The sequence below is a fragment of the Pseudorca crassidens genome, chromosome 19, assembly GCF_039906515.1.
Source record: "Pseudorca crassidens isolate mPseCra1 chromosome 19, mPseCra1.hap1, whole genome shotgun sequence".
In the NCBI taxonomy this organism is placed as follows: domain Eukaryota; kingdom Metazoa; phylum Chordata; class Mammalia; order Artiodactyla; family Delphinidae; genus Pseudorca; species Pseudorca crassidens.
In genome coordinates, this window is record NC_090314.1 from 18,566,785 (window position 1) to 18,577,593 (window position 10,809).

Here is a 10,809-nt window from a genome sequence, read left to right on the forward strand (position 1 = left end):
TCGATCACCTGATCCTGACTCGGAAGCCCCAGGTCCCTTCCATTCCAAACCCTACCGCGCGGCCCAGTTTTCAGAAGCTGCGAGAGAAGGACGGCATCCCAGAAAGCCTGTTGACACAACAGGCCACCCAATTCATGGGTTCTGGGTGGCAGAGGGTTGGGAAAAGCCTTGAGACTCTGAGCAACTACCCCGCTTTCTTCCTCCTTCTCTCTCATAGAGCAGGGCAGGCCGGAGGCCCCCTTCTTCCCGCATACGGCTCCCCAGTACCTCGTCCCTTACGGGACCAGGCCCTAGGAGCCTGGCTCCCCACCTGACCCATTCGAGGAACACGCTTTCCAGTCCAAACTTTACCTGCCTGAGGCCCGTCGCTTCTCCGGTGCGCTAAGCCCCCAACGAGGAAAATGGAGTCCTCAAACCGAGACTGGGAAAAGATAGTACGGACCCACGGCACGGTTCCTCCGCCACCACCACCGCCGCCGCCGCCGCCGCTGCTGCTGCGTCAACGTACTACGTCACTTCCGGCCCCCTGTCACTGGGAGTTGGCGGACCAGTGCTTGCTCTCTTCTCCCAACCCGGTCTCCGGGCTTCGCCGGGGGCGGGGGTAGCGTGGGGAGGAAGGGATGGGGGTAGCTGGGCTGGCCGAAGCAGTTCAGGAAAGCAACTCTCATAGGGCCCCCGGAACAGAATAAGCTGAACGAGGAGGTCGGAAGCAACCAGACCTAGCCTGTTCCTCAGGCCGCTCTAGCCAAAGGAACCATAAAGACCAGACTAGAGCTCCTTTCCGTCCTCTCTCTGGTTCCACCCGCGGCTTCCGGTTCCGGGGAGGGGTCGAGTTTTCTTCGGAGATTGGGGCTCCGCGCTACAGATAGGATGGCTGTGGTGTCGCTGCTGTTGTTCGGGGGTTTGTGGAGTGCTGTGGGATCGTCCAGTCTGGCTGTCGTTACATGCGGTTCTGTGGTGAAGCTGCTCAATACGCGCCACAACGTGCGACTGCACTCACACGACGTGCGCTACGGGTCAGGTACGGCCACCCGGGTTCGGGTGGGCTGGGAAGGCCTGGTAGGCTCCGGAGGGGGCGGGGCCTAGAGAAACTCTGAGGGGTGTGGTCTGGGAAAGTTAGTGGAGCCCGGGGGAGGTTCCTGAGGTCTGGAGGCGGAAAGTCCGAGAGTTGAGTGGTCCTTAAGCATCTTAATGGTAATCTTAGTTTCTATGTGGTGAGCTTCGTGCCAGGCACATTACATATTTGCTTTTTTAAGACTTACAACATTCCGACGACGCATAGACTATTATTATCCCCATTTTACAGGTGAGGAAACAGACTCAAATAAATCGCATACTCAAAACCTTGGCAGCTAGTGAATGACAGTGATGGGGTTCGATCCACATCTGTCCAGGGTCAAAGTCTGCTTTCAGTTACTGCAGGCTGGTACTACTCAGTGCAGTAGAGACAGACATGTAGAAAATTACAGTAAGTGCTGTTATTTCTGAAGTCTTCCAAGACCTCATTCTTTGATTATAATCCTCTGTTCTAGCTCTTTTCCATCTTACACTTGCTCTTCAACTCTTTACCTTTGGCCTCTTTTCACTCAGACCTTATCCTTTTTGTAAAGAAGAACTGAAGCACTCACTGGAATTGGAGAGGAAACTGTTTAGGGGGCTTTTTAACGTATGAAACTAAAATGCTTAGCTTGTGGTTTCATTTATAATTCAGCAATTATTTGTGGATTCATTCGTTCAGTATAAATTTAAGGAATCTACTGTGTGTCTAATATTGTTCTAGATACAGGAAATACAGTAGTGAGCCAGTGAGCAAGTTACAAGAAAATGAAAACAGACAGAAAGGAGAGGAAAAAAGTTCAGGTAGTGAGATGTGAGAGACATCTAAGATGACTGCTGGATTTCTGTCTTAGATAACTGATGATGCTATTAGCTAAGAGAGGAAGGAGTTCTCTTAGATGGAGACTGGTCTGTGGTTTATGATACCCAAAACCTGGCTGGCCAGGTAGACTAGGAGAGGAACTGAATTGTCATTGTTGGGACGTCTTAATAATCCTAGCGGTGGGCTTCCCTGGTGGCGCAGTGGTTAAGAATCCGCCTGCCAATGCAGGGGACACGGGTTCGAGCCCTGGTCCGGGAAGATCCCACATGCCGCGGAGCAACTAAGCCCGTGCGCCACAACTACTGAACCTGCGCTCTAGAGCCCGTGAGCCATTAATGCTGAGCCCACGTGTCACAGCTACTGAAGCCCGCGCGCCTAGAGCCTGTGCTCCACAACAGGAGAAGCCACTGCAATGAGAATCCCGCACACCGCAATGAAGAGTAGTCCCCACTCGCTGCAACTAGAGAAAGCCTGCGCGCAGCAACGAAGACCCAATGCATCCAAAAATAAAGTAAAATAATCCTAGCGGCCACTCAGTGAATACTTACTATGTGTCAGACTTATTATATTTTAATTTGATCTAGTTTCCTATTTTGGATCTACTGAATCAGAATGTGGGTGGAGAGAGGCTGCCAGTAGGAATCTATAGGTTTAAAAAGCTCTTCAGGTGCTTCTGATGGGCATCCAGATTTGAGAACCAGGTTGTCTGGAGCTCAGAGAGAGATCTGTGCTGAGCCTGAGATACAGAGTTAAGTACAACATCATTGTCTGGGTGGTGGTTGAAGATGTGGGGAGAGTAAATGAAATTGCCCAGGATGAACTGTGGTTTGCAATCTGGTGTCAATTTGAGTCACTTGAAAAACTTGTTGAAGCACTTGTAAATGCTTCTGTCTTGATCTCCAACCAGTATTTAAGAATGTATAAGGGCCAAGGATGGAACTCTGGGTAATCCTAAAGTTGAAGAATGGGAAAGGAAGGGAGGGTTGAATAGAAAGTGAAAAGTAGGAGACAGAAAGTGTAGACCATGATTTAGTGAGGCATGGAAGTGAGGACCAAGAGAACTGTAAGGCAGTAACCAGAAGTGAGGAGGGAGGGTTGGTTAGCCTTTTTTTTTTTTTAAGATATAACAAAATCATTGAGTAGAAGAAGCAAGAGAGAGACACTGGTAGTTTAGTCATAAACATTCACCCAGATAACTGGTACAACGCAGTTATGTTAAGTGGTAAAAGGGAAGTGTCATCAAAAGTTTGTGGTCAGGCAGGGCCAGGGGACTGAAGGGAAAGCTAGGAGGAATAGGCAAGAGTGACTGAGGAAAGTGTCTGGGAAATATGGAGTGCCTTCAAAGAATTGAGTAGTGAATGAGGCCTAGGGAAGAGAATATCCCTTGAGTTTATGTGAGTGGCCTATTTGGGGGGACTTAACAGAAAATAAAGCTTTGTAGGAGGCCAGGTGGTAGAGTGGTTAAGAGTGTGAGTTCTAGAGTTGGCCCACTTAGGTTCAAACCCTGCATTGTCTCTTAAGATTATGTGATCTTGGGCATATTATTCAGCCTTTTTAACACTCCAGTGTAAAATGGGGGTGATAATAATAATAGCTATCTCAGAGAGTAGATGAATGTATCAATTAAGAATATTCAAGTAAAAAGCCTGGGTTTGTATCTGATACTCAGTAATTGCTCAAGTACACGTTAGCTGGTTAGCAATTATTATTTGTATATATCCACGTTTTTCCAAGCCTGTAGCTACATGTTTAACCTAGTACCTTGTAACCTGCAAAATCGCACCATTTGTAAGTAGTATGAACCAAATTTACATGACTTAAGAATACTTTTGTGGGACTTCCCTGGTGGTGCAGTGGTTAAGAATCCGCCTGCCAATGCAGGGGACACGGGTTCGAGCCCTGGTCCAGGAAGATCCTGCATGCCGCGGAGCAACTAAGCCCGTGTGCCATAGCTACTGAAGCCTGCGCACTTAGAGCTTGTGCTCCGTAACTAGAGAAGCCACTGCAGTGAGAAGCCTGCGCACTGCAATGAAGAGTAGCCGCAGCTCACCACAACTAGAGAAAGCCCGTGCACAGCAACAAAGACCCAATGCAGCCAAGTTAAAAAAAAAAAGGTTGAAATTGTAAATTAAAAAAAAAAACTTGTAATATGTTGGATATATCACTTACAGGAATTGGAGAGCTGTAATGGCTTGTTGGATTAAAGTTGACAGCAAAAAACGGTCTCATTTTATTTTATTTTTAATTAATTTATTTTTGGCTGCATTGGGTCTTCATTGCTGTGTGCGGGCTTTCTCTAGTTGCGGTGAATGGGGGCTACTGTTCATTGCAGTGCGCGGGTTTCTCATTGCGGTGACTTCTCTTGTTGCAGAGCATGGGCTCTAGGTGCGCAGGCTTCAGTAGTTGTGGCACGCAGGCTCAGTAGTTGTGGCACGCAGGCTCAGTAGTTGTGGCTCGCAGGCTCTAGAGCGCAGGCTCAGTAGCTGTGGTGCATGGGCTTAGTTGCTCCACGGCATGTGGGATCTTCCCGGACCAGGGCTCAAACCCGTGTTCCCTGCATTGACAGGCGGATTGGATTCTTAACCACTGTGCTACCAGGGAAGCCCTGATATGGTACACTCTTAAACATAGTTTGTCATATAATAACTAATACCATATAAATACATTTAGCATTTTTCATATATATTTTAATGTCATAGAAGAAAAAAATATGAAGCATGGGGTTTTCTTCCCAGCCCCAAAACCTATTTTATGACACAGGGCACGTTATTAGCCATAGGAAAGAGAGGGGTCAGGTTGAGCTCACCCTCTTTTCTTTTTCTTTTTGACTGCAGGTAGTGGGCAGCAGTCAGTGACAGGTGTAACCTCTGTGGATGACAGCAATAGTTACTGGAGGATACGGGGGAAGACGGCCACAGTGTGTGAGAGGGGAACCCCCATCAGATGTGGTCAGCCCATCCGGCTGACACATGTCAACACTGGCCGAAACCTCCATAGTCACCACTTCACCTCACCTCTTTCTGGAAACCAGGTGAGGTGGCATCCTGTGGGTCATTGCTGCTCATTACTCAGTTGAGTTGTTTGATATCTTGGTTCTTAGCCCTTTCTCTTCCAGGTATAGATCTTCTCTTTTGTGCAGACCTGAAGAATTGCCTCTGTCTCATAAGTGTGAAGGAAGTTGTTTCTGGTCAAAATGGAGACTACATTTAGATCAAATCAAGAAATGAGGAAAGAGAGAATAGGTATATGTTAGTGTATCATAAGTTATCTTGATAAATCTTGCAATAAAGAAACCCAGTGTTTTCCAAACTTGCGATAAAAATTATTATTTTTTAATGATGCCAACTAACCACATTAGGAAAATGAATTAGGTATTGTGCCATTTATTTTAAGCCTTGAACTTCTGAAGGATGTGGATCCTTTAATGACTGCTTCCCTCCCACTCCCCCTCTGTACATATTTTTCCCTATTAACATCTTAACATTAGTATGGTAAATTTGCTACAGTTAAAGCAATACTGATACGTTGTTATCAACTAAAGTCTATAGTTCATTCTGATTTCCTTAGTTTTTACCTACTGTCTTTTTTCTGTTCCAGGATCCCATCCACATCACATTTAGTCGTCTCCTTAGACTCCTCTTGGCTGTGACAGTTTCTCAGATTCTCCTTGTTTTTGTTGACCTTGATAGTTTATTTTTTATTTTTTTGGCGGTACGCGGGCCTCTCACTGTTGTGGCCTCTCCCGTTGCGGAGCACAGGCTCCGGACGCGCAGGCTCAGTGGCCATGGCTCACGGGCCCAGCCGCTCCGCGGTATGTGGGATCTTCCCGGACCGGGGCACGAACCCGTGTCCCCTGCATCGGCAGGTGGACTCTCAACCACTGCGCCACCAGGGAAGCCCTGATAGTTTATTTTTTATAAATTTATCTATTTATTCATTTTTGGCTGCGTTGGGTCTTTGTTGCTGCATGCATGCTTTCTCTAGTTGCGGCGAGTGGCGGCTATTCTTCGTTGTGGTGCGCAGGCTGTTTATTGCGGTGGCTTCTCTTGTTGCGGAGCACGGGCTCTAGGTGCATAGGCTTTAGTAGTTGCGGCACGCAGGGTCAGTAGTTGTGGCTCGCGGGCTCTAGAGCGCAGGCTTAGTGGTTGTGGTGCACAGCTTAGTTGCTCCGTGGCACGTCGGATCTTCCTGGACCAGGGCTTGAACCCATGTACCCTGCATTGGCAGGTGGATTCCTAACCACTGTGCCACCAGGGAAGTCCTGACCTTGATAGTTTTGAGGAGTGCTAGTCAGGTATATTATAGGATGCTCCTCTGTTGGAATTTGTCTGGTCTTTTTCTTATGATTAAACTGGATTTATAAAGGTTTTGGGGAGGAAGACCACAGAGGTGCCATTTTCATCCCATCTATAAAGGGTACATAGTATCTTATGATTGTTGATATTGATTACTTGGCTGAAGTAGTGTTTTTCAGGTTTCTCTTGTAAAGTTATTCTTTTCATTTTTTCCCTTTACATACTGTACTCTTTGGAAGGAAGTCACTGTGCACAGCTCATACTTGAGTTGGGAGTTATGCTCCTTTTCCTTTAGGGTAGAATAGTTACATAATTTATTTGGAATTCTTCTGCATGGAAGATTTGTCTTTTCTCTATTCAGTCATTTATTTTCATTGGTATGGACTCCTGTATATTTATTTTATACGTTGAGTTATAATCCAACATCACTGTCTTCATTATGTTGCTCACATTTTTCCAACTTTGGCTGTTGGGAGCTCTTTCAGTTGTCTCCTGTGTCCATTTGACCTGCTCCCATCATTGTGTATGCGTGTGGCTGTGTTTTAACACTTCCTTACTTTCTGGCAGTAAAAGATATTCCAGGCTCATCTTGAATATTTCTTGCCCCAGTCCTAGAATCAGCTATTTGCCTATGGAGTCCTGCTTCCTTTTATTGGAAAAGGGTATTCTTAAACCAAGATCTAGGCCTTTCATGAGCTTGTTGCTAGGGGGTTTTGTTTCTTTTAGGCCCTCTCACCTGACAGAGCAAAGAAATATATGTATGTATGTGTATATACTCATATTTATTGTAAGTGTTCACATATGTAACCATCTATATCTATATTAAGTTAAACATGAGTTCTTACTGATGCCTCCAATTCTAATCCATTGCCACATAGACCATTTTAGCCTCCTCCCTTTGCTTATTTGTGAATTCCCATTCTGACAGTGAGACACCAGGCTGCTCACGCTGTCATCCATTTACTTACTTGTTCAGTTCCAGTGTACAAGTATTAGTAGTAGAATTGTTAATTATGTGCAGTTTCTTTTGCCTTTAGTCTTACAGACTTTATTTCCAAATGACTGATTTTTATCATCTAAAATTTTATAGCTCTTAATGTATATTTAAATTGTATGTGTCTGGTAGTGGTCATTTTGTAACGTATAGAAATATTGAGTCACTGTGTTGTGCACCTGGAACTAACATAGTGTTGTAGGTCAATTATACTTCAATTAAAAAAAATTATGTATGTCTGAAATAATCAGTTACTTCTAAAATTGTGATAGAAACTCTGAATTTTTGGCCTTATGGGGAATGGGATTAGAATACGAGTGGAAGATAGAATCTGCTATACTCTGCTCAGTTAATATTTATTATTTTACTTAATTCTCACAATTATTTTGTAAGGTATTATTGTCATCATTTTATAGAGGAGAAAATGAAAGCCCAAAGGAGTTACACAGGAAGGGACAAAGCTGACATTCAAGGTTTGCCTGTTTCCAGAGCCCATCCCCTTTCCAACTTGTGTTTCTCACCACGTCACTTAATGTCTAGTTAAGGGAATGAGGCAGGAATATTTAAAGTCAAATAACAAGAGGTAAAGTATTTTAAGACTATAATAGAAAATATAAGGCAAATATAGGAATATTTTCAAAGTAAACGTTTGGACCATAATCTTATGGCAAGTGATTTCATGTCTTTGGTGTCTTTTTATCTTCTTTCCACAGTTTTATTTTATTTTATTTATTTTTAAACAACACTGGAAAGCCTCTTATTTATCACTTTTGGATAGTCTTAGTTTTATTCCCATTGCCTCCCTCCCCTTTTCAGGCCTATGTGTCAGCTATACTAATGTCGCTACCGATCTGTGTCTTCCAGGAAGTGAGTGCTTTTGGTGAGGAAGGTGAAGGCGACTATCTGGATGACTGGACAGTGCTCTGTAATGGGCCCTACTGGGTGAGGGATGGTGAGGTGCGGTTCAAGCATTCTTCCACTGAGGTTCTGCTGTCTGTCACAGGAGAACAATATGGTCGACCCATCAGTGGGCAAAAAGAGGTGCATGGCATGGCCCAGCCAAGCCAGAACAATTACTGGAAAGCCATGGAAGGCATCTTCATGAAGCCCAGTGAGTTGTTGAAGGCAGAAGGCCATCACACAGAGCTATGAGTCTGGAGGCTGTGAGCCACTGTCACCACACAGTGTTCATAGACATCTGCTGCTCCTTCACCCTTTGGATCCCTGCCACAGGTGACCATGTCACCACTGAGATGAAGATACATGATAGGAAACAGTGGATGTGTTTGGAAGCCTCAGCCCTTCACACTTGAATTGGTTGTTCTCCCAGACTTGGGTCAGTTATTTCTGAGTACAAGACTTGTTGGTGAAGGAGCAGATGCTTTTTATTCATATTAATAAAACAAAAACGGAGGGAGGCATCCCTCCTAGCTGGGAAATTTTTATTCCTCAGAATCTTGGCATCATGGATTATTAATGTGTGTGACTTTTCTCCCACTTTCTCCAGAATGATAAAAAAAATTTCAGTTAGTCACTGTATTGTCATTTATTAGGCATGCTATGTCATAATCTGATTAATCCTTGAGTCCTAAGAGTCATTGCTAGCACTCTTTTGAGATGATGGGAACCTTTGGTGTGGGCCCTTTTGAAAGCCTTACTTGCATCCCACTTTTTCTATCTTTACTTTTACTTCTCCCTCAGCACCTCATCTTTATTAGTTTTTTGACTAATTATGGCTATAGACCCTTAATAAATAGCCAATAAAATGTTTTACTTTGGATATGTTAATTGTACTTGAGAGAAAAAAGGGTAGGGGTGGAAAGTGGAACCAACATTTATTTACTGCTTGCTAAATACTAGGCACCATATTATAGATCTTACCTCATTTGATCTTCACAGATATGTTACTGGGTATATACTACGATTTTACCAATGCAGAACAGAAAAGTTGAGTAACCGCCTGAATTCTTAAAGCTAGTAAATAATTTGAAGACAAGAATTCATTTTTTTACTGCAGTACAACTGTGTTTAGTTCTTGGATGATAACTATACTTTTTGGACAAATGTAGATATCTTTCTCTGAAAAGGGGATTAGAAAGCTTTTGTCCTCTACTCACCTCACTTCTTCCTTTCCTCTGCTTGGCAGTTCCAGGAAGTTTGCTTCTGTCCTTCAAGGATGGTAGTGGTGAACAGAAGTGTTTGTCATCTGCTGGAATTTCAGTGACTAGCGGGCCTTTTTATTTTTAGAAACTTCTGGATTTTTTCCTTACTTGCTTTAGGGAGTTAATGTTGAACATTTGGGGGTACCAGGTCTGTGCCAGACGTGACCTGTAACATTAAAAGACTTGATCTCTTTTACAAGGGCTTGTCTCAGTAAGCTGAGACCAGGAACTAGTTGAGCTCCATCTCTGCCTTCTTCCCTCTTTTTCCACTTCAGTTGTATTGCTCCATTGAGAGCTCTCCAGAAAGAAGTAGACAAGTGATAAAATCAACATTTCATGCCATTGAGATAGGTGGGAGTAGGGTGGTTAACAGTCTGGGGAGAAAGAAAGGAAGTGATAGAAACAGCTGAGTAAAGGGATCAGCTTTCACAACATGAATGAGAGTAGGGAGTTGTGTTGCAAGTACCCCTTCGTGGCTTGGTCAGAGTTTTTACTCAGTTGTTGGGCCTTCTCTGAAGGTTCACAGACAGAACATACCTTGAAGCTGCAGATTACAAGGTGGATGGCGGAACTATAGCGCCCGAGAGATAAGTACGAACTTGAAAAAAACAGTGGTGGAGCCCTTGGGAAGATTTCGTGAAATGACCAATAAGAGGCTTAGATGAGGAAGGAAACCAGCTGGAGGGGTAAAAGCAACTCTGGGTAACCTAGGCGAAAGCTGAAATGGTGCTTTATCTGAAGAAGTGAAAAAAGTCTCCAAGAGAAATCCTGAAGGATGTTTATGGAGATTAGGATGTCAGAGCAAAGGGATATGAAGTACTTATTTTGAAATAAGTATGTCAAAGAATCTGAAGCTAAAGAATTCTTTTAGCTTATACTGTATTAACATCACTGTACTAGGGTTGGAAGGAATCTTTGTCCAATGACTTCACAGAGAAGGAAATAGGCAAAATAAAGTTGGCCCTGAATTCTCTATTTCATATAATTATGTTTGCTTCCTAGATAAATTGTTGCTGAAGAGCAAGAACAATATTCTTTACTTCTGTAATACCCCCTGGCCCAGTGCCTGGATTGTGCTATTCACAGTAGAAACTGAAAACTGCAATGAGGGGTCCAGAATGGTGCAACTCATTCCTTTGTGGATGGAATGAGGTGGGATTTTTGAGGCCTTTTAATTACCGCTTGGTTTCCTCCTTAATGATGTTCAGACAAGACTCGAATAAGACATGATTACTTCGTGTGACCCAAGGGTATAACTTCCGCAGTAGCCTCAGCATGAGCCCTAGGTGGCCAAGCAGACTCTATACTCCGGGAAACTGCTTTGAAAGTGGAACTCTCCGTGGCCCAAACGACCCAGCCAAGTCCACTGCCAGCCAGGCAGCGGGCTCAGGCCCAGGTCACTGACAAACCCCAGGTTCCCTTTTCCGGGTCCCGAAGGGTGCGCCCGGGGGCGGGGCCTGTGTGTCAGTCCGCTTGAGG

General features: G+C 44.3%; 2 protein-coding genes and 1 long non-coding RNA gene across 4 annotated transcripts in view; 1 reads left to right on the forward strand and 2 right to left on the reverse strand.

Annotated features, from left to right (window-relative positions):
- The window catches only part of SUPT6H (SPT6 homolog, histone chaperone and transcription elongation factor), a 30,990-nt gene extending 30,485 nt beyond the window's left edge, over positions 1 to 505 (reverse strand). The window contains exon 1 of one of the 2 annotated variants that reach the window (XM_067716581.1): positions 352 to 505. The gene's annotated coding sequence lies outside the window, so the exon portion shown is untranslated. The remainder of the gene's footprint in view (positions 1 to 351) is intronic. The other variant, XM_067716582.1, reaches the window with a different exon arrangement.
- Positions 506 to 717: 212 nt separating this feature from the next.
- Positions 718 to 8,948, forward strand: SDF2 (stromal cell derived factor 2). Its single transcript, XM_067716596.1, has 3 exons — positions 718 to 1,021; positions 4,714 to 4,910; positions 8,033 to 8,948. Exons 1-3 carry the CDS (start codon positions 871 to 873, stop codon positions 8,318 to 8,320), a joined length of 636 nt encoding a protein of 211 aa, XP_067572697.1. The 5' UTR covers positions 718 to 870; the 3' UTR covers positions 8,321 to 8,948.
- LOC137212771 (uncharacterized) lies at positions 4,905 to 10,751 on the reverse strand. The gene is made up of 3 exons (XR_010937614.1): positions 10,565 to 10,751; positions 9,286 to 9,704; positions 4,905 to 5,079 (listed from the first exon to the last, which is right to left on the reverse strand). It is a non-coding gene; the product is annotated as an uncharacterized lncRNA (long non-coding RNA).
- Between the last annotated feature and the right edge of the window lie 58 nt (positions 10,752 to 10,809).

Bases quoted from the DNA above. Each gene is read 5' to 3' on its own strand.
- SDF2 (XM_067716596.1), top strand. From the start codon at position 871: ATGGCTGTGGTGTCGCTGCTGTTGTTCGGGGGTTTGTGGAGTGCTGTG. The intron at 1,022-4,713 runs GTACGGCCACCC...TTTTGACTGCAG, and splicing joins CGACGTGCGCTACGGGTCAG to GTAGTGGGCAGCAGTCAGTG. The intron at 4,911-8,032 runs GTGAGGTGGCAT...TGTGTCTTCCAG, and splicing joins CACCTCTTTCTGGAAACCAG to GAAGTGAGTGCTTTTGGTGA.